Below are 23,935 nucleotides of genomic sequence, written 5' to 3'. Positions count from 1 at the left end.
TCCGCTTTCTTTGTGGTCTCTACAACACTGAACCAATGGGCCGTACTCACTAAGAACTAAATGTTATAGAGAGATTTTTCACAGGGTCACAGCATAGTTGAGGTTGGAAGGGAAATGGAACCCCCACTTCTCAAGCAGAGACACGCAAAACCAGCTGCCAAGGACAGTGTGCAAATGGCATTTGAATATCTCCAATGATGGAAAATCTGCAACTTCTCTGGGCAACCCATGCCAGTGCTTTACCTGCACAGTATAAATGTGTTTCCTGATGTTCGGATGGTGGCCCTGTGTTTTTAGTTTATGGCCATTGCCTTTTAAAAATCTTGGACTATTATAATGAAACATGTTGCTAAAAAGGGTGTGTCTTTTTTAATCTTAGAGATTGTGGCAAAAAAAGGGAAAAATCCATTTACATAGGGTATATGCATTTCCTACATATCTATTCCACTTTCCTGAAGAAAATGCTGTATAGATGGTTAATGGTAAATGAATCTCTGATCTCCAATTATCAGTCCTTTATTTATCTATGTACTAATTTCCAAAAATACAATTTCAAACTCATCTCTGATAATCCATTATACTGCAAATTGTTGTCCTATGTATTTTAAATAGCAGCTGGGATAATCTGATAAAAATACACAGAAATATTAGCTGTTTTAATCCAAACATTTACCAGAGCTGTGAGCCTGTAATTTTAGAGTACAGAAAATAGGAAAGATGCAATGTCTTTAGAGAACTTAAATGCCACAAGTTAACAGCTGCAACTTCATGTAGCTGTGCATTGCTCTGAAATCATAATCTCAAGCTAAGAATGCTGTTCCCAGACTGAACACTCATGAACAATTTGAAGAAATGATTCACTCAGAATTTGGGAAGCAAAGCAAAGAGGTTGAAGTGAATTATTCAGAAATTGCTCCTGAAGAGGAAAGTACAATAAAGTCAGGACTTCACAGACTGGTTATGAACACTGAGGCAAAATCCCCATTAACCTAGGAGAATGCTTTGGGTGATGTGTTGTGTCTATATATTATGACTCAGTTTTGAAATTTTCTCTTCACTGGGTTACGTCAAATAGACTTAACAACACTGCATTGAAGGCTTAGCAAAAGTGAATCAGACTCTTGCTCTTTTAGTCTTCTTAATATACATTATAATGCCTTTGAACCCTTTTTCCTCCCCTGCTGTTCCTGACTATTCTTCTGTGCATTTTCGAACCAGATTTGTCTAAGATATAGCCTAAATTTATCCACGTCTCTCCAAAATTGCAAATGATAAGCTGGAGTTAAGCCAGTTGACTTTAACAGGAGTATGCGTAGTTGTGTCTGGTAGATCACAGTCTCTGTGTCTCTTCTGATCAATGCAGAGAGATATTAATTTCAAATGCATATTTTGTGCTTGGAGGTAACTTTGACCTAACTAATTTGTCCCTTTCATTGAAAATACATCTCAGCCTTCAGTCAGTTTGTAGCCAGAACCATATGAAGTTTCATCCAAGGTATCACCCAAAGCTGCCTGGAATCTGTCTGCCCACCTGAAGACCATGAAAATGTTAAATTGGATAAAAAACTCCCCGTTCAACACTATTAGATAAGTTAAATATCTGTCTTTTTTGTCTGGAAGTAGGCAAGATAAATGGCTCATACAGGGAAACAGTGAGTTGTATTGTAGCTACTGCAGAGAATTTCACATATGCTCTGCCGTGTTGTGCTGGCACGGCTCTGATGCAGCATGAAGAAAGGGCACATTGCTCACAGTGTTAGCACATATGATTAAAGATACAGCAAGACAAGAAGCAGTCTCTCAGAAGAGTTTTAAAAACCACTTATTTAGAAAAACCAATGCTTCCAAATCGCTGAACAAAATAAACAGCCCATGGGGAACAATTGATCTTATAATTTGAACTACCAGCCACTCTGCTGCCATAGCCAAGAACGTTCAGATGTTCTGGACACCTTCCAAAATTTTTGTCTCCATCAATCTCTAGATGGTGGTTTTAAAGTGGTGGAGTGGTGGGTTGTTTTTTTTTTTTCACTTCTTTCTTTTCTTTTTTTCTTCTTGTTTTAAAATACTTTTAAATTTGCTTTCATTGTTTTTTTCTTATTCATCTCTAAGACCCATAAAATATATAATGCATGAAAATATTAATTTCCTGAACTAATTTCTTGTCACTTATTGAATGGCAACTTGAGCTATATGTTTATCCCATTAATAACAATACTCTGGTGATTTTCTTCAAAGCAGATGCATGCATTAGCAGATGAAATTGAAGGTGTCACAACTGTTTGCTATGACTTCTGAAGCATCACCACCTTTTGGTAATGAAATCACCAAAACCTTTCTTCTGATTTTGTTCATCTGTCTTTTTTTTTGGTTTTAATGGGGACTCCGTTTTTTTGACATACCCGGTTACAGTAGGTTTTTGCAGTCATGCTTTAACCTCATGAGCAACTGCATTAATTTTTGCAAAGTGCCACAACAAAGAGCAACTATGTTCTTTGAGGTGTGCATTACACCAGATTCCTAGAAGGGTGAGCTTTTTAATAAATCCTGCCTCGCCACATGTATCACTTTTCTCAACTGTCTATAAACCAAGCTTACCTGAGTAAATCTCTCTCACACATACTTATGACCTGTCTAAGCTAAGGGACCACACTGACATACATCAAGCAAAGGTGAAAAGCCATTGCACATATAGGTAATTTTAATCCATTCCATTTTTAAATACCACAATAAATTTAATTTTCACAATAAATTAAATAGCCATATTCAGTTTACAAAATAGAATTACTTAGTGTGAAACCAGTATTTACAAACATTGTACACTATGTACACCATGTTTAGCTTTGCTGACACACAAGTATAGAGGAAAAAAATTATTTGACCTTTTCTTGACACATGATTGACATGCTACAAGTGACACTATGGTCCATACAATAAAACAATAGTGCAAACTCACCACAGGAACTCTAAAACAATGTAGTTTGTATGAGATAAGATATTCATTTAAAATAATAAGAAAATAGTACTATTCACTCTCATTGTAAAAATTCAGCACTGTGTTTAAAGTGTCAGTATTCCTTTAGCAATACACATACCAAATATAGCCTCAAGATTATGCTTTCTCACAGCTTTACAGACTTTTAACAAGAATTTTTATAGCATAAAATAATGTTCTGCTTAGATCAATAAGTATGTCACATAAACACTTCACTAAGCAAGAGGAACACTGACCCTTTTAACAGTGTCTGACTTTGTTTCCCTAAATACTTCCTTTCCCTTTATTATTATATCTTAAAAGATGCAACTATATTGACAGTAAATTTATGTTAGTTACTACTCTGTAGAAAAAATCGATCCCACTGTATATTTGGTCACACACTGCATTATGTACACGTATGCATGAAAAAAGTTACTTTGCTAGTCGTATCTATGAAAAGTGCATATTTCAGCAGAGACATCCTATTGCATGCCTCAGGTGCAACAGAAAATGTTGTATGAAGTTTAGTTTAGGGCCAGTTAAATGTCCTCCCCGTGATCTGGTAAAATTTTTGATTAAAAGGATGGAAGAACTTGCGCAATTTGGTAATGACAGAGGTGTCCACCTCTGGATGGATGCGTCCCTTGCTACCCGCCAGGCACTTGTTAAAGACAATGTTAAATCGCAAGCAGTAAAACCCTCTGGTGGCATTGAAGTATAAATTGTACTGACTTATCCTTGGAGGAAGATTTAGGAACTTCTCAACCAGCTGGAGTTCTGGCAGTGGTTCTGTGATTAGCCGGTCTCCGTCCACAATATGAAACTGCTCGATTGGGAAGTATTTTAACCACCTCTCCAGATGTTTTGTGTAGATGCTGGTTCTCACTGCCTTGTACTTAGTGTTCACTTCGCAGGTATTGGGATCAATTGCCAGCTTCTCAAATTTGTAGTAAGTTTTGTTCTTTCTTTCCTTGCCTTCCAGCACCTGAGTGTAATCAGAAATAGCTCTTGTGGTAGGTTCCCTGACAATGATCAATAATTTGATAGATGAGTTCATTTTGTAAATCCTTTCAGGTACTTCCTCGGTGATAAAATACGCGGGGCTTTTCTCAATTGTTATTTGATGAGGGTAAGAAAAAGGCATTTTTTTCCGGTACCACTCAATTCCCTTGGCATAGTTTTCATCATTGTCAAAGAAGTGAATCTCTTGAGAAGCTTTGACCACTGCAGGGTGAAGGTTCAGCATCTCCAGTAGTGCTCGGGTGCCTCCTTTCCGCACCCCAATGATAATTGCCTTGGGAAGCTGCTGAACCAGATTGTGCAGTCGGATTTGTTCCTTGGTGGCATTGCCCTTTCGAAATTCATGGAGCAGACCTCGCTTGAACTGCAGGGCTCGCAAGGGGATTTCGTCCTGGCCACGGGGTCCAAAACGACCATCAATGGGGCAGAGGGGCTGCAGTCTGCAAGTAAAATAAGAGGTACTTGTAAAAAGAGGATATCTCTCAAGACAAGATTTATGGGCAAGGGAATCATGCTCTTGGGAACATATTCAAATGTAATGTGATGTGCCCATCTTTCAACTCTTATTTTATTCTGCCAGTGGTTAGATCATTTGCCTTTTTTATTATTTAATCTGGGTTTTTTGCCCTGATTTAGCCAGGAAATTCCTAACTTGATCCATCTGCCCTTTGCCAGCATAGGAACTATGATTACTGTTCTTGGGTCTTGAACCTTGCCTTAACTTCCACATTCCTCATTATTTTCTGATGGGTTTGGCACTTTTTAAGGCATTCTAAGATGAATTATATTTGGACAATTTGATCTGAAAATCCAGTTGATTTAAGTAATCTCTTTCCCATACTTTTCTCATTCTAGCCTGAAGTCTTTCCATTGTGTTGATCCAGCAATGGCTTTTTTGATGAAGAGGAGGAAAAGGAGTGAAACCAGATTTCTAAACATCAACTTTCAGTATTTTTCTTCCTCTTTAAAATATGCCCAGTGTTTCTCTGCCAGTCAGAACCAGAAAGTTCAAGGTTCTGATTCAGATAAGATTAGCAAGGTACAAAAAGAATGGCAAGAAGAGTTTTTAAAAATTCATTTATTACATTGTTACATCAATGATTTTCTTATAATCACTCTTGTATCCTTCCACTGAAGGGACTCCTCCCACTTATTTTGTGTTTTATTATTTCTTCTTTTGCAACTGCATTTTTCTACTATTCTTTTATATTCAGCTACAATTATTTCCCCTCTTTTCCACTTTCTAATTCTTTGTTCTTGTATCTGATACCACTGGATCCAAGAAGTGGTTCAGTAAGAAAAATGTTAAAACTTTTCTTTACACAACCTTGAATAAACTCATGTCCACTCTCAAATCAGCACTTTGGACATTATACAGGCCGATGTTTCACTGAAGATTAGCTTGGTATGTACAGAGAGCTTCCAAGGTCCTACAAAAAATATTTTTTACTAATTTTTTTTGGAGCCATGCTCTCCAAATTTGAGGATATGTAAGAACAAAGGTTGCCTAGGCAATTTTAGTGTGAGCTTGCTGTGCACATATATTATGATACAGTTCTTAAATTACACAGCCACATGCTATTATTTTTCACAGGACCCCTGCCTTAGCCAGTATACCAGATGGGCAATGCTCATTAATAGCTGTTTAGGTATTCAGTATTTATTCTAGTTTCTCAGCATGTGGTCCCTCACTCATTTACTATATATTATTCAAACCCTGCTTTCAGGACATAATTATTTATTTCTTTGCAGGTTTTCCATCCATCACTGCTTGTTGGGGTCTCTAATTTGACACTGATTCTAGGACAATGGATGGTTGGGACGAAGTAAGTCTGATCTCCCTGGTTGACCTGTTAGCTGCTTCCTTGATTATCCAGATGCTGTGAGATATAGCCTGTCCAGACAGAGCCAGGGAAATAATCCATATGACATTGCTGGGTTCACATGAGCTCTAGCTACATCCTGTAGACTAATTAGAAAGTGTGATGAAAAGTGAGTTCCTGTGATCTCTTTTCTCAAGTGTCTAGCTTCTTCTATCTCTTTCTCTCTGCCATCTACTGAAAAGTCTGACTTGGTGGCAAAGACTGAATAGTTGAAATGCTGATGCAAACCAGCCTATATTGAAAAAAAAAAAAGGAAAAAATGTCTCAACAATGCTACAGTTTGGTCAGACTATAATGTGGCTGGTGAGAGCCTTAATGCATCAGCAAGGTGTCAATTAAAAACATAAGAAACAGAAGCTGAAATTGCTGTCTCTGTTCTCTTCCCTCTCCTTCTGCGTATTTGTTATTTGTTTTCAAGCAAAGAGGATTCCACAACAGCAGTTCCAGACCCATCTTAACTAATTTTATCTCTTGCTCAAAAAGACAGCTAGCACTGCCTTCAGTGTAACACAACAGCTTGTCAAACAGGGTGGTTTCCTTTGACAATAAATAAATACTCAAGATATCCTCTAGCCTAAGGGAAAAGATTCAATGTTGTTAGAAGTCTTTCCTCAGCCTTTGTATTTCAGGTTTTTTTACTCTTTCTCCCTGATTCTACTCTCTCTAAACAATAAAAAAGTAACACAAAAGATCTTGGTGGTGGTAAGTAAAGGGCAGATCCTCATAGTTTAATCCAAGATGTAACTAGTTACTCTTATATTGCAACATGCTGATATTCTTAATTGTCTGAGTAACTTTCCCATTAAATAACAGTTCTCTGCTAAGAAAGAGTATGTGGCACTCATTGTATCACTGAGTTGCTCTCCCAAAACAGGTAATTTCTCAAGCTGCTACAGTAAAACTCCACAATTATTCTCCTTGAGAGAACCCACCATGAACCAATTAATCTTCAGGAACTGTATTTCTGAAAAGTTTCAAAACAGCTGGAGTAGGTCTGGGCAATCTTAATGAGCTGTCTCACCTGATCCAGAATACTTCCTAATTTTCTTCCAAGGGAGGTGTCACAGCAGCAAAAGATTATAAACCTGGTTCCAGCAGGAGTATTTTGTAGCATGGAAATCAGATGTGGAGGCCCCTGGTACGGCCAGTCAGGGAGTCAGGTAACTCAAAGGCTAATCCAGATATGCTCAAAATTGACACGGAATCTATTTGAGCTTCTACATGTGAAGCAGATCCATGCACTCAGGAGCTGAAGGAAGGTGGCCTCCCCTGGAGGGAAGTGCTCATCTTATCAGATTTTATGACTCAATGAATCACATAAACTAGTGGTAATTTCCCTTTGGGCCTGAGGAAACTCAAGACACTGCCATTGGAGAGCCTAATCTGAGGCTATTAAACATGAGCCACCCCCAGCTTGCTTGTTCAAATTAGATCAGCATAAATTAAGCATAAATGAATCTGGATTTCTTGCTGAACAATTAGTTATTCCAGAGTCTGTTGAAGTCACTTAGCATCCTTTAACTGAGAGATTCAACAAGGATCAGGCAGAAGAATATTTTTAGTTAATTCATCTGCGCCTTGTCCTTTCTAGTACTTCTTTCTCTCTATTTCATAACAAGTCCATACACAGGACTGCTTTTTAGCAGTGTGGTATGATTCACAATTGGTAAAGCAAGAGAACAAAACTGAATTTTACTGCCATTGGCAACACTACGTATGAAACCAGAGGAATTCATTGCCGCAGGAGGTCAGCGAGTCAAATACTGTGGCGAGATAATTTTATAGCCATCAGTAAATTCTGTAGATGTGCAATCATAGATAATAGGAGAAGGTTAATTAGACTTCATGCCTCTGAGCATAAAATACACTTTTGCAGGGACCAGTAAGGATTTCTGCCTCCATTTACAAAATCACATTAGTCTCAGTGAAATTTCTACTTCTGAAGCATCAGAGATGGTTTGACCATCAGGGGAAAGAAGTTCCAGGGCTTAATTTGCAATGCACTTGGTCCTAGCTGAGTACATGGTCTCCTTCTTCTGGAGTGGATTTGAGGACTGGAAGAAGACACCCAGTGACTGCCAATGGAGCCCACTGTTACCTAGCAGTGGACAGTAGGTAGCAGTTTTCACTTTCCAAGCACCACATATTCACACAGCATTGTGTGACAATTTTGAAACCAACTAATATGTTGCAACATTTAAAAGAAGGACAAGAATATAGCATTAACAATTGCAAACTGTCTACCTGCTTCTGGAAATCATGTAGGTGTTTTTCAATTCATGCTTTCTAAACAGCTTTTTTTCTTTTCTTTGTTGTTTTTGTTGTTGTTGTTGGGATTTTTGGTTTTTTTTTTTAATATGTTGTGACTTTGTGTAGCACTGACCGAAGCAATTCCAGGCCATTTCAAAGCTGACAAGAACAGCAGTGTCAGTGCAGGTAGCACTACTGTCGCACTGTCAAGAGCCAGTCAAAAGTCAGCCTGGTCAGAAGTGCCAAACACTCTTTAATTTTCTCTGCTGTGCTTTCTACTACTCTCCGGGAAATCATTTGCAGAGAAAACCCACTTATTTAGCACATTCAGCTACAGAAAATACCAGCTAATTAACATAGTTAAAATTCTCAAACCCTGAAGCAATCTTTCAAATGAAATAGTATTCAAAATTTGACGAGCTGCTCTGCAGGCTCATACTTAATTTTAACTACCACTGTAGCACATTAATTGCTTGCTCACAAATTTAGAAAAGGAGATGTATAAATACATCATAACTGTTTTGCTGAAATTAGAGGTCAACACACAGATGTACACAGGCAAAATGAGCTACTGTAATGACATTTTTACTGGATGCTAGTTTATTCTCTGAAAACAAGTGTCAGTGTGTTCAGAATACAAATGGACAAACAGAAAAACTTGACAGGGATGACTCCCTTCTCCAAAGGGTAGGAATAAATAATGAAAACCACATTAAAATAGCCAGTCTTTTTGTCCTCCTGTACAAGTAGACTCTAAGAAAAAAAAGGCAAACCAAAAAACAGAGCATGAAAGCAATCAAACCCTTGAAGCAGAAACTCAGACAATCTTACCCCATTCTACACAAGAGAGCAGCTACTTAATGACTTACCTATCCAAACTCCCAACTCTGGCAACTAGATATAGGAGACTTCCAATAGCAAGGCTGCCTAGCACAAAGAGCTTCTGTCTCAGCAACGCCTGCTGTTTGAATAGCATGGCCCTCCATCAATCTTCAGGACTTCTTCAGTCTGCCGAGACAAGAACACATAAAACACTCCTCAGAAAGCATAGCATGTGCAGGCTAGTATTTAATCAGATGTTGCAGCTGATTAGGCCACACTTCAAACTCTTTGCAAAACTGCAAAATAAGTAGTTAAACAACTTATTTTTGGTTTCTTTTTTGCTACTGTTTTTCAGTCCCACATGACAATGTATCTGGGGTAGGATGGTAATTCTCGAAGTTATAGTTCAGCTGCGTCCACCATTACTAGGGCTGTTGGATAGCTGCAATGTAGGTCTTTACTGTAGAAGCTCATACCATAATAAGACATTTTGTTAGGTAAATATGTCTAGATTTTAAACCTTTTGGAATCAGACAGAGTTAGATTTCAACAGAGATTTAAATGCCCTGATGTCAAGCAAAGCTGCAGTAACCAGGAGTTAGGCTTGCAGGTCCTGTGTACAGTTTATGGAGGCATGTTTACTCTGTCTCTATGATTATTACACTCTATGAGAGCGTATGCTGGAGAGAAATCAAAAAAAGATGTCCTGATCCATGCCAGTAAGTCAACAGTGACAGAACTGAGAAGCAGGTAGCTGGAGTGGGCACAATAATGATTTTTCAGCATCAGTGTATTCTATCAGCTGTGTCTGTGCTGGGCATCAGGCTGCTCTGTTCTGTGGAGAGCCACTTAAGCTCCTCACCTGCACGACATCAGCCTTGACTGTCACCTAAAGACTGCTGGGACACAAACCTTTGAAACAAGCATACCTACATCTCCAGTTTTTATAAATACCAAAGCATATATTTTAATTTCTTTTTCTGATGTGCTCAAATACTATAGTTATCAAGGCAGTCAGGAGTAAAAAGACGTGACCTTATGCCAAGAGGATTTAACCAGGAAGTTCCCAGCCAAGGTAGAAAGAAGTGCTGAGTAAAACTGTCTTTACTTTGACTCTTCCTTAAACATTACATTTATGTTCTGCACTGGATTACATGTGTGATCTGTGAAGATCTCTTTAGGAGACTCAGACCTGGATTCCTAATACATTCTTACATGAACTGAGGAGACAGATCAGCTCCTCCTTTCAGAGCACAGTCAAAGATGACATGGTTCTTCATTCTGTACCAGTTCTGAGCTTTCTTGTAGGTATGCAGGAGAATTAAGTTTCAATCCTCTTACTGATTCAGGAGGGGTAAAGCCATACCCCTCCTAATGCATAAAAGAATGCTTTCATCACTAAATGGTATAAATCATAAATATAAATTGTAATCACCTGAAATACTGATCCAAAGTCTCATTCCCTTTCATCAGGGAATATTTTCTGTATTATGGAGTAGTTTGAACAAAAACTTTTTTTTTCCAAATTTTGGCTGAACTTACTATAATCAATTTTTGATGTCAAGTTTCTTAAGTTTTACTAGAGAAAAGTTTCTTTTGCAGCACATTTTCTTCTTTTCCAGCCTTGGTATTTACATAAAGCAAGACTGGGATACATTATTATAAGCATGAAACTGTATACAGAGGCAGAATTTTCAGTGAGATTGTAAGGTTTGACTGGCCACTGTTAAACACAGCCTGAAAACATTGCTTTCCATTTCTGCTGATGATGTTAAATTTTTGGCCCAGAAATCTCTCTTTAGAATCCAGGATACAGTCAGGGAGATAATACAAGCTGAAACCCTTCCCAGTGGTCAGCGCTCAAGTAGCCTGCCTGCCCCAGTGCTGGCTGGGTTTAAAGGTGCAGATGCAGGTCATTCCAAACTGCTTTTCTTCAAGAGTGGTTGAACCTTTTCTTCAAGAGTGGTTGAAGAGCCATTCTGAAGGTCATTTATTTTATTGTCATAGAGAAAGCTTTCTAATTACAACCCACCATCTCTTGATGAAAGAGCCATGCAACGCTGAAGTTCTGAGTCTGACTGGTCTCTAAAGCACCTCTGGTGCAGTAATAACAACTCCTTTTACAGCCAGGTCACAGCTCAGGATAACCTTTCATGTAGGATAACTAATCATAGAGAATATATTGCTTTTTATGTAGATAAAGGCAACTCTATAGTAAGAATTCTTAGATAAGATCTTTATTGCAACAAGATTAATATAAAACACAGAGTAAAAGGAGTTTGCAATGTAAATAGAGAGACAGAAGAAGTACTACCATCCTTTAAGAAATAAATGAGGAACAGAGGTACAAAGAGATTAAGTGATTTGCTCAAGATCACAGAGAAAACCTGTAGCACCAGTGAGATTCAGTTTGAAATAATTCCTTTCTAGTGCTTTAACTACATGGTAAACTTTTGCCTTTTTGTAATATACTTTTTTGGTTTTTTCCATAAAAATCATGCATAAATAAGGAATCCTATACATTGAGCAAGGCAGAAAATATGCAGCCAAGGTTGAACTATTAAGAAAAATGCACAGATGTTGCACCTCAGTGTCAATATGTTACTGCTAGTTACTCTTTTAACTATTTAACTTAAAAAGATGAAAGAGAAGGACATGAAGAAGGGGATGAATTTTCATAGGTACCAGGTTTTAAATATTTCAGGGCTGCTCCCTCTAAATGAAGGTTTCACTTCAGTGCTACAACAATGAACTTTGTGTCTCAGAAAACATATACATATTCAGCTCTCTATACATTAAACTAAAGTGCTTTACATGTGTTCTCCTTTCTACAGGCTCTTGGACCCCACTTCAGTCCTGCCTGCAAGCCTTAGTGAGGCTGTGGAGTTCATCAGGCCACAACAAAATCAAATTAATGACAAGCTGTTTCCTGAAATATGTTCTACAAGGCCTCATGACTTCAATATTAATGTTTGAAATTAGAGTCAATACAAAAAACCTACCAAACCACAAAACAAACAAATAAAGCAAATCAAGCAAATCCACCAACCAAAAAAAGCCCAAACCAGTTCCAGTTTTATATTTGCACATACAGAAAACTTTTCCACAGAATGACAAATAGTGAGCGCACCCTAGAAATGTAAAGATGGCATTATTTATTTGTTTGTTTCATTTTTATTTTCATTTTTAGCATGTAATTTAAAGGCCATGGAAGGAGTTTTATTCCAGAGAGATGATTTCAATAAAACGTTCCCTAGATGTAATTTTTTTTCTTGAAAAGACCATAAAAAAATTATATTTTGACTCCAGAAAAGGCTACCCCTTGCAATGGATGTACTGAGACAGCTCTGTGTGCCAGAGAAGAGGACTGAAAAAACATTTCTATTTAAGACACAGAGTTAATAAAACCAGAATGTGATTAAGTTGAAGCTCCCTAAGGCAAAAATGTTGCTGGAGACTAACACAGCAACACTTAAATAAAATGGAAAGAAGAAATGAAAAGGAAGAAATTAAAATTCTGGGAAGTGTTATCAGGTGTACAAAGTTTTCTGTAAGGAATACATGCTTTTAAACTTTACAAGAAGCTGGAAGGCAAGATAAAATGTAATCCAAAGTGACAAGATTTTTAGCAGTTATTTGAGGCAAAAAAGGGTGTTTTTAAAAAATTTTGCTCTCTTTTAGGGACAAGAGCTGAACTGTCACAAAAGCTGCTGACCAGTGGGAGGAGGGTTGGGAGAAAGCTGCAGGCAGAACTTTCCCAGTAGCTGAATGCTGAATGTGGAGCCTCCCACCCAAAGCGATGACAAAACTGTTGCACAGCTCCAGTGGGCTTACATTAGAAATATCTGTCTTGGACAATTTAGTTAAATATGCATAAAAGAGAGTTCATTCCTGGCTATCTGAGAGAGTCATAATGCACAAAGAATAACACAAATTACTGAATGCATGATTTATAAAAATGTGTGAAACATCATGTAAATTTAAAAATGTAGTTTGTAAATCCTGTGTAAATTAAAAGTAAAATGTGGTTTGTGATTTCATATGTACATCTGATCTGAATTGTTAGACTGACATGGTACAGTTCAATAAGGAAATATGAGAAAGTAGCCTTACCAGTGTATTAATGTGAATGCCTGATTTAACCCCTTCCCCTACATTCCCATTTTGCTGGTGGGAGGACCAGAGTTATTGAGTGAATTGCCAAGAGAAGACAGTACAGCTATATAGAACTCTGATAATAATACCAACTGAAAAATGGATGGACTGTTCATGACAAGATTAAGGGATCATGTATAAAGGTAGATAGTGGGTATGCAGGACAAATAATGTAAATTTTTTGTGAGCTGTTGTAAAAGTTAGTTTTTGGTTCAAGTTAGGGGAAAGTCAAATGAGTAGGAGAAAACAGGAGAAGAAGCATACTAGTAATGATGGCATTACTGATAAAAATCTGAATTGTGCAGAAGCACAGAAAAGAGAATCTGTTGCTATAATCACTTCCAAATAAACAGACAATGAAACAAGAAATTGCCAGGAACTTGTTTGCAAACTATCAAAGGGAAATTTTTGGACACATGGAGCAGACATGAGAAGATGCTATAGATAAATGAATAGCATGTGGTTGATTACGGATGGAAGTATAAGAAACAACAGCAACAACATCCTTTCTTTTTGCAAACAGGCTGAAGAGATACAGTCCTGATAGAGTTATGTGATTAATCAAAATGAAGTACAAGCCAAAGGCAAATATGCACAAAGGAGGCTGGAAAAATAATAAATAGGATGTGGTTTTTATTAGTATTTATTGTTTGGTGTGTTTCTTTTTTTATATTTTTTCACACCAGCAGGGGTCAGCTGTTGACCAACAAATATTTGTTGTCGTGCACTGCAGAAAGACCTTTTGAATTTATAGGAGATTTAAATAGAGTGACAGGAAACAAGTCAGGGGACTTTTATCACTGGGAACGTTTGCATTATGTCTCTTGAATGTTAACTACAGTTTCTTCCATTTCTCGCTGTCACTAAAATACATACAAATCAAGCACCTAGAGTTTTTCTGGGGTGTGAAATCATATGGTGATTGGGAAAGGAGGGAATTTGTGCCTCAAACTGTGTGCATTCTTACCAGCTCATGGTCTTAGTCATGGTCTGCCTGGAAGAGCCAGTCATGTTACCGCTCCTGCTTCTCCTCCAGGTCCTCCCAACTCCCTTTTCTCTGTCTCACTGATGAGGAAGATCTGGGCTAGCAGCAAGGAAAAGATACAGTGCTGCAGTGCTTTTTCCCCAGTAGTCTGTGCTTCAGTGGCTTCCTTAATTGCAACAGAACTATTGCACCACGTGAACAGTATTAAAGAACTAGAATGATCATGATAAAACAGAACATGATTTTTCATTAGAGAGAGGATTTTTCATTCCTAATAGCATTGAATGGTCTAAGAGACAAAATGCTTCCCTTTTTTGACACAGTAAAATGAAATGGATAATGGGAACTGAAAGAATTGAAAATACCATATATTTTAGGGAATTATAAAGTGCTGACCCTGCAGAAAAGGAACTTGGATTTTTTTTAAATTTCTTAATGGTTCATATTTTAATATAAAAAAGAAATTTAATTCTCATGAGTAACTACAGTTTTCAATTTTTTCTCTATACCATAAGACTGAGATGGGATGAAGTAAGATTAATGCACACTTCCTTGACTCAGGTTTCAAATAAAGAAAAGAAGGAAATATAACATGGAAGAAGTTCATAGATTCATATAATGTCCCTGTGTACTAGACCTGTCCTTTTCTCCTCATGACTCATATTGACTGAAAGAGTGGAGAAGAAAATGTCAGCAAAGCTGTCAGAAAACAATAAATAATGCAGATAAACTCCAACATAAAGATTTCCTATACTGTTATGCCACAGCTATGGCAATACCCTAAAATACCCTTTTTTTTTGTCAGCTACTGTAGATTTTGAGATTTAGGACTGTCTTTAAGCTGCCCCTGAAGCCAGTTCTTTGTGTAAAGAAGTAGTGAAAACCTTTATCTAGAAAAGCTCCTAGACTCTGAGACCACCCACAAAATCAGCATCTGTACGTGGATACTAGATAAGAAAGCATATGTTAATTTATGTTCATTTCTCAAAAGTTAGCACACTATCAGTGCTGAAAGAGTATTTGTAACTCATAATCCCCATCGGGGCTGGCTTGGATAGCCAGATATCTGTGTTCTCTCAAGTCTGTGGAGTGGTAATGACTATTTATTTAGTCCACTGCCCACAGGGCATTTTGCTCCAGACACATTGCGGACTCATCTATCCATAATTGTGCTATCTCTAGGAAGCTGCTGTGTCAAGTGACAACAGTACAGAAGGCCATAACCAGCTCTTTATCACATTCTTTTCTCAGCCTGACCCTTCCCTTTATTTTTTTTTCCTTTTGCATCTCACTGAAAGACATTGAGCAATATGGGGTTGGGAAGAGAGAAACAACTCAAAAAGCTTGCTATTGACTTTGTGGTGCCCTGTGCCAAACAGATCTGCTGCCAGATTGTCAGAGCAGCTAGGAATCTCAGGCGCTTTGATGCCCTTGAGGTCTCAGGCACATCTGCTCAGGAAAGCTGCCTTATTGCATCCGAGCCGGCGAGGCAGGCGGCTGCATTCTGCTGAACGATGGCTGGCTTGCCATGATCCACACTTAGCTACAGTGCTCCAGGAACATTTCCAAGCACATAGATCTTAATAGGACTTCATTAGTCCAAAATACAGATGCCTGTCTCCTTGCCAGCATCCTGAGTATATTACCTAACACTGCTCTTCATAGAGCCTGAGATTAATCTGATAGGGTTGGCCCCTTTCTTCGGATTAATGGTACTTTCCCAGCTCTTTCCCTCCTCTTCTGAAATAATCACCTTCCTGAAATGATCACCTTCCTTGTCTGCTCTGTTTCTCAGGAATGGTGGAGCTGATGACACTAAGGCAGAAAACCTGTGGAAATGCAGTTATGGTTATACAGAGATTACAATAGATAATAATTTCACAGTCTTTAAAAGACAATACCAGCCTTGTTTCTTCAAGATGGCACTAAAACAACTGTAACAAAAAATAACAATAATACAGGAAAAAGGAAGTTGAGGAAAAAATTCAGTGATATGGAAGAGGGAAGCAATGACTGCAAAAGTTATAAGAGAAATCATAAAGAGAGGCCAATACTAGTGTAATGTTAGGAATAAGCAGTTTGCTTTTCAGCTCTGGGAAAGACTTATAGAAGAAGATTATGAGTCTTCTGAGAAAGGTAAGCAGGTAGATATCCTGAGCTTTTTTATTTTGTCCTTCATTTAGGGTCCAGTACTCATCATGAACAGTTTCACTGCATTGAACAGGATAAGGCAGAGAGTTATTGCTTAATATGATTTAGTGTGAAATAAAATTACCTTTTGTCACATACTAGTAATTTTGATATGTTCTTTTCCACTAAGAATCATGTCCACAGACTATTGCTCCTTTTTTTTTTCCTTGGAAAAATTACCCTTTCCTAAATAATATCACGTCTGAAACAAGACATATGAAAGGCTGTTTGAATGTTCCCTAATTAACCGAAACTGGCAGATAATTTAAATTAAATTTCTTTTAGATATAAGGCAAAATACATGTGGCCTTTTGCAGCTTTTTGCAGCTCTGTTTTCTGGTGACTTACTTTCAGAAAAGCAGTAAAAGTGAATTAAATTCGGAACATTACTAGGAATCAAAAGCATTGATGGGAAACTAACAGCAAAAACTTAACTGGGCTGCAAATATATTTTGACAGTACACTGCATTTACAGTAAATCCATCCCAGTAGACTTTTGCTCCTGGCTCTTACCCCCCAGTGAGAAAAAATATAATTGCATGAGAGTACCCTCTATGCATCTGTGCGGCTCATTTCTTTGTATAGTACACTTATTCATCTCTTTTCTCCTATTCAAACTCATATTCTGAACTACCCCATTGCTGATGAATAGACATCACATTGTCTAATATGGAGCACCTACACTTGCTCTGATTAGTAGCATCTCTGTCATTTGCTCAGACCCTTAATCTGAAACATGATCAGCTCAGACTGCTCTCTGTAATCTCATATGCAGGCTAAATTTCATAACTTCTTTGACATAATTATCCCAAAGATTCAGTCCATTACCCACCTATATAAGTCTAAGTTTTTCCTGTGCGCTCCCTTCGCCATTTTATCCCAACTACTGCAGTGGTCTTTTCTGTGCCCTTGAACAATGTAACCGTGCTTCGTTCATATCCATTCTGAACAGAGCTGCTAAGGGCATTCTTCCATACCAGCTCTCTCAATACACCACTTCTGTCTAGGCACACTTTTACCACCTTCCCATTTTCTCTGTCATACCTTTCTGCCTATTTCTGTGTCTGGATATCCCATGGGGCTTCTGCTGGAAGAACAGGGACAAACAGAATTTGAAAACTTGACCCTGGAGATCATTATTTTTCAGAATGCAAAGTCTCAGTGCTTCCCCTGTAAGTCCTGACCACAACACTTCCCTCTGAAGTGCTGCCAATTTTAATGTGGAAATCTAAGTGAAAACATTAATGACAGTTTAGACAAGAACTTGTTTGTGTGCCTCAGTGAGAGAGGCAAATGTATTAACAGCTTTCTCTGAAAATGAAAGAGCTGGGATTTTCTGCTGTGCACATGTTCTAAGGGCCAACCTCACACTGCTGTATTGACCTGTGACAGATCACAGATCATTTGGGTGGAAAAGAAAGGGAAAACAAGAAGAAACAGCTTTTACAGTGCTATGGTGTTACAGAGCTGCCCAGTGCTGGAGAGCTCCCCATAATGAGCTCTCTGGTCACTAGGCACTCCTCTTGTTCTGGCATGGCCTGTTCATTCATTTTCCTCCCCTTGGGCAGTCTGAGCTGTAGCTTTGGTCTCCATTTGCTCTCTTACATGTAATCAGACTGCCAAATATGCCTGCTTCATGGTTTTAAATTCTAAAAAAAGAACATAAAAAGTCAACTGAAACGTCTTTACTTTACTGATAGGTTTTGGGCTCAAGCAAATGCCAGCAGAGACGTGTCTGCTTCTGATCTTTGCTGGCCCTCACACCAGGAAAATTATTGAAGGGCTGCTCCTCTGCTGGCATGAGATGCCTCCTCTCTCTGTCTCTTTCCGAGCAACTTCTTAGAGACTACTTTTCAGCATACTATTCATGATCCTTATACCGATTTCATGTTGATGCAGCTTGATTGCCTTGATGAACTTAATTTAACTTGGGCTCTATGGAATAGAGAGGACGCAGTCCCTTCTTTGTGGGTGCTTGTGGCTTAGTATCACTTTCCTAGAAATGCATTTTTTAAAATTGATTTTGATTTTTTCCCTGACCCATCATAACCACATGGACTGTTCATATTTTTGGATATAGACATATTTTGTCTGCATGGTAAAATATGCTAGAAATGCTGCCACTAGAAGAGGCTGTCACTTGTTTGCCAAATAGTTACTGGTGAATCAGTGAAAGAGACAGAAGGCATGGATCTATCTCGATGGAAAACTCATGTAGTTTATCCAGGAACTTGAAATAACTGGCCTATGCAGTTCACATTTGTAATGGTAATTAGTCAAGGTATCTCTGGTTTGGCTTTGCTCCTGATGCTCCTTTACAGAACCTACAACCTGATACCTTTTGGGATCAAGGGAAGGCTGGAACCTCAACCTGATTATTAAGTCCAAATATGGAAAACTGTAAAATTACAGTACAAATTGTAACAACTGTAAAATTACAGTACAGTACTGCACAATTCAAAAATGTCTTGGTTGGGTGAGAATTAACCCAAAATATCTCAGCATGTTTTCTACTTGGCTGTGAAACATACAAAACACTACCTCATGCTCTAAAGGACCTTATATTTAAAGAAACTGGACCTTATATGCAAAGAAAGGACCTTATCTATAAAGAAACTGCCATATAAATATACAATAAAGTTAAACTAGTTCTGTTTGTCCATGAAAGCATAGTTCCTAAAGGGTCCTGCTTACAAATTTTACAGCTATCAGGGTGAGTGATATCTTATAAATGTCTCAACAGATGGAAGAGTTGATCTAATAATGAAGAAAACAATGCTCACAAATAATTTATTTGTCATTTGGTGGGGGAAAAGAAGAGTGAATAATTTATATGGTCAATATTATTCAATCATCAATAGAACTGGTAGAATAATTTATAAATTTACTTATGAATAATTCATTCATCAATTGATGGCAGGAGGAAATTAATGAAGTAAACAACATTCACATAACAACAGGCTCTCAGAGGCAGACAGGACAGGCAGGGAGGTGTCACTGTCATACTTTCTGAAAAATCTCTTTGCCCAGGATTTCTCTCCTGGGAAGCTCAGAAACCTCAGAGGAAAAGGAAAATAATATTATCTCATTTGCTTCTCCTGTGTTTTGCTGCTTTGGAATGTGGTTGGAGATTGTTTATCCAACATGTGAATTGTTTTGACTTAATGACCAATCATGGTTCAGCTGTGTTGGGACTCTGGTGAGAGTAATGGGTTTTTCATTAGTATCTTGTTAAGCCTTCTGTAGGTATCCTTTCTCTATTCTTTAGTATAGTTTTATTGTTGCATTCTTTTATATAATATAATATCATAAAATAATAAATTAGCCTTCTAAAGAACATGGAGTCAGATTCATCTTTCCTCCCCGCTACAGGGGACCCCAGAAAATACCACAGGGAGGAACTGGCACAATGGATCCCTTTTGTCAGCCTCAGAGCACAGGGGAAGACCAAAGGGCAGCTGTCCCTCAGTCACTTCTGCAGCTTGCTGGTAGCAGTGACTTTCTTTCTCATTTACCTACTCCCGGAACAACAGATCTGTAGAGGTGCCCTGAGACCACTGTGTGGTTTCTTTACGTATTTGGCGATGGTGGAAAGCTGCGTGGAAATTCCTGCTCTGATGTTCTACCGCGTCTGCTGTGATGGCTCAGGGCAGACACTGCTCGCTCTGACATATGGCAGCAGAGGCTGGGGGCCCTCTCAGCCTCCCAGCAGCTTGAAACTTGTCATGCAGCTGAGAAATGTGCTGGGCTCTGCTTGTGTACTCAGAGTAGGAGGCAGAGGGTTTCCCTCAGGAAGCCACAGGACACTAACTTCTGGTTTTGGTTAAAAAAATTAAAACTCCAAGGAATCTTATGGAAAGCAATATTGGTTGTGTAACTGAATTGTTCTGTGCATAAAATCTGTTACAAATTTCTGACATGCAGAGTTGAAAACAACCCTTTTGCCTGCCATATCTCTTCAGAATATGACTTCACATTGCTGTGACCATCAAAATCATTTCAAGGCAAATCTTATCTGAATGTAACTTTTAGATTTCTTTAACTTAGAAACATTTTTCCAATGTGGCTGTGGGTGGGGGAGGTTTCATTCTGTATAATTCATCCAGAAACACCCCACTGTCTTCTGATAGCATTCACTAGTTTGCTCTGAGTTTGCTCTGCTGTCATTGAATGAATCCCTAAGAAATCCAGTCTGAACATTAACCAACAGCCACAACAGAATAATTTTAAAACAAATCACCTGGAAATGGATTTTTGTGTTATAATCTCACATTGCAATAGCTGTCATAAAAATATAAATATAAAGTAGACATAAGGATGTGAGTAGAAGGCTTTTTTTTCTGTTCTCAATGTGCTAAGTTTAATGGCAAATATATGTGCAGTTTGGGATGAGAACAGATGCCCTTTATGAATAGACTAAGTGGAGGAATCAGCTGGTTTATGTTCTCCTCTCAACTCTCACCAGGATTTTTCCACTCTGTTCCTTTGTTAGCTATAAACTGTAACTACTGAAAATCAAAAAATGAGGGAAAGTTTATGAATTATACACAGTCACAGTGTATTAGTCCTCCATGCTCATCCTCCTGGGAGACACTGGAGGAAAAGCTTTGAGCAATTTCCAAATTTTCAAATGTGCTCTCTATGTCTTTATCTCATTCAGTTTTTGATATGGTGCATAAATTATTTATTTGGACTACCATTATTTTGTTAGCTTGTGTTGTCCTCTGGCACCATATCTGCAGAATGATATTCATTTTGCATTTGCAACGACTAAACTTGAAAGAAATCAGTTCATTCTTCCTCTATTCAGCTCTCATTCTTCAAAATTATGTGAGAAGGACTGAGATGTGAACAGAATTCTTTTTGACCTTGAATCCTCATTACTGTTTCTATCCTACCATTTCACAAGAGGATGTAAATAAAGCTAATTTAAGAATTATTTCTATTTTCTTTGTCTCTGTCTCTCTTTCTCTCTCTCATGGAAGAAGGAATAGGAAACAAATTCTTTAACACCATTAGAGCTCAGTGAATTATGTGCTTTGCTAGCTAAATTCAGAGAAGGGTCTCTTTTTATATATTATAAGTCTGTTACCTTTAAGTTAATTTTTGAGGGTGTCTCATAGCTTCCCAGTTGCAATAACATCTGAATGGAACACCTTCTCAATTACTGCCCCTTACCACATATAAAACAGAGAGTAGTCCCTTTTCACAACCAAACATACAATATGTTCTTAGGCAAATGTTTGTTATGATTGAATTCCTCCTTTGTTATTCCCATAACACACTTATATTCTTTCCTGCCATCTCTCACCCTGCTCTGCTGATATAATTACCAGGTAGCAGGCTACCAGGAAAATTGCCATTTAACAATTTATATAGATAGCTTTACAGGTAAAAGAATGTGATGATGCACTGGAGCCAGATCATAGCTTAGACTGGTGGAAAACTTTGTCCTCACTGTTTGATACAAGAGCAGACTCAATTACACCAGTCCAAAATAATTTTACTTCTGCTGGAAAGCACCACTGCAGTGCATCCCTTTCCTGCCCCTCCTCAGGGCTCCTTGACGGAAGACCTCTTGCCAAAAAGGAGGATGTTCTAGTGGGAGTGGGCTGGTGGTCATTTCTGTCCAGCTGTGCAAAGAGGACCTGGTGATATCTGGTCAATAGTCCCAGTCTGTAGGAGGCAACCACATTGAACAGCTGGTTGGGAGACACTTGGTGGAGCTGCCTGTGCTTCAGGGCAGTGGCACATCCCCACCTGGGCTCCTGTCAGGATGGAGGATGGATGGCAGTGCCACAACTCCTTTCCCTGTGCTGACAGCCGCTCAGGCAAACAATCTGCCTCTGGCATCTCTGCAACAGGCCCCATTTTCTGCAAATACAAAATCACAGCCTAGGAAAAGGAAACCATGTTACAGCATTACCTAACTCTATTTGCTAATGTCAGCTGTGGATTAATTCACTGATGTCTTTCAAATTTCTGTGCTCTCTGCAGGTTCACTTTAATCCTTCAGTCTTTGAAGATGCTTCTCTCATGACGCGATGAGCGTTCCTGCTGCTAACTAACCACTTTACTTGTTTCTAACTATATTTGTGGGCTTTGTGTGCATTAATATACTAACATCCTGTATTACTTTCTTGAGCAATTCTCATTCTTGAGAATGGCAGGCACTTTTACTCTTCTGTGTTTGATTAAATTTAATGTATTTAGTAGTTCTGCAGCTCAGATCACAACTAAGAATCCAAGAAGGTGTGATGATGTCAGTGTCCATGTTGTTATTATCAACAGAACCAGACTTTTGGAGAGTGCACCATGAGATAAAGCACCTCTTACCTCCAAGTTAATGGTCCTAATTCTGTCTTTTTAATAGTTGCCTAAAACACTGTGTTTGCAGACGTCTTTGTTTGTATTAGGTGAAGGAAGTCGCTAAATTCTGCTTAATAAAGCACATGTATATAGTAAGTAAAAAAAAGTACTGTGGTGTTGAAGTTTAATATATGCAGAGAATTTTGTTTTCCATTTTGTCCTTCCTCTTTGTGTTTGTAGGTTTTTTTCTTTTTTTTTTGTCTCTGACAGGTGCTGTTTCAGTACCCTCACCAGCTCAACCTGCAGAAATAGTAGTAGCAACATAAAAATAGTGTCAGCAACAGCAGATTTATCAAACTTTAGATTTAATCAAACTTTAGGTAAATCAAACAGATTTATCCCATATCAGAGGAACCATTCCCAGTCTTGCTGGAGGCTCCCGGAGCAAGGCATCCAGGCAAGCACAGGCGTCCTGCTGATTCCCTGCTATGGGGTGATGGGTCCCTGCTGCTCTCTGCTTCTCCCCAGTTTCCTGCTGATAGGAACCCTGTCCTATGGAGAAGATGTGAGACTCCTGCCCAATCCACCCACGCTCCTGGACCACCAGGGACAAAGCATACAGCTGATAAGACCCAGGGAGAGGGTGTTTCCCTGCACCTGCCCACCTTGAGATCCCTAGGGGCTCCCTGTGCTATTTATATCCACAGGTCATGGATTTCTACATGGACTCTTAGGCTAGTACTACATAAAACTGGCACTAAGTCTCATTCTGCCTGACTTATCCCAAAAGGTACCATTCACATCAGTTTACACAATGCCCAACTTCAGGCTTTATTCACACTGCTGTGTGAAGAGCAGACCTGACTAAAAAGATACCAGCACTCCATGTACATTCACAATCCTTATCCTAAACATTCACAGCTGTAGCAAGGTCTATTGGAGAAAACCAGATGTATGAATGTGTTTGTACCCTTTGATGCGCCAGGTAAAAAAAAAAGGAAAAAAAAATCTCTTTTATCTCTAGGAATGCTAACAGTTTTTGTCCATCTATGAAAATATCAAATACTTGCTTTGAAACTAAGTCTGTAAGCTGAATATTATTGAAATACTAAAAAATGACTTGCATTTAGTCTGCAGTGTAAATGTAAAAGAAAGAAAAATTAAGCCATTGCTCCGTTGTCTCCAGCCAGTGAGAGATGGCTCTGCATCCTGCTGAGCATCCTGCTCCTTCCAAGGTCACTGAAGGGCCCAGCCCTGGCACACAGAGACTCTGCAAATGTTATATCTGTTATTGCAGCCTCTGTAAAGATATAAATGTTACACAACAAGAACAGCTGCTGGGCT

The 23,935-nt window shown here is 38.5% G+C and overlaps 1 protein-coding gene across 6 annotated transcripts in view; it reads right to left on the bottom strand.

Annotated features, from left to right (window-relative positions):
• Window positions 1–2,683: 2,683 nt before the first annotated feature.
• HS3ST5 (heparan sulfate-glucosamine 3-sulfotransferase 5) overlaps window positions 2,684–23,935 on the bottom strand; it is a 192,075-nt gene continuing 170,823 nt past the window's right edge. For all 6 annotated transcript variants that reach the window (XM_030945399.1, XM_030945395.1, XM_030945400.1 and 3 more), the window contains 2 exons: window positions 9,000–9,138; window positions 2,684–4,437 (listed from right to left, as the gene is read on the bottom strand). In XM_030945399.1, the coding sequence (XP_030801259.1) occupies window positions 3,507–4,437; window positions 9,000–9,106 (1,038 nt within the window). In that variant the 5' untranslated portion in view covers window positions 9,107–9,138 and the 3' untranslated portion in view covers window positions 2,684–3,506. The remainder of the gene's footprint in view (window positions 4,438–8,999; window positions 9,139–23,935) is intronic.

The sequence above is a fragment of the Camarhynchus parvulus genome, chromosome 3 (assembly GCF_901933205.1).
Source record: "Camarhynchus parvulus chromosome 3, STF_HiC, whole genome shotgun sequence".
NCBI classification, from domain to species: domain Eukaryota; kingdom Metazoa; phylum Chordata; class Aves; order Passeriformes; family Thraupidae; genus Camarhynchus; species Camarhynchus parvulus.
Note: the sequence above shows the minus strand (reverse complement) of the source record. Positions and strands in the feature narration are given on the sequence as shown.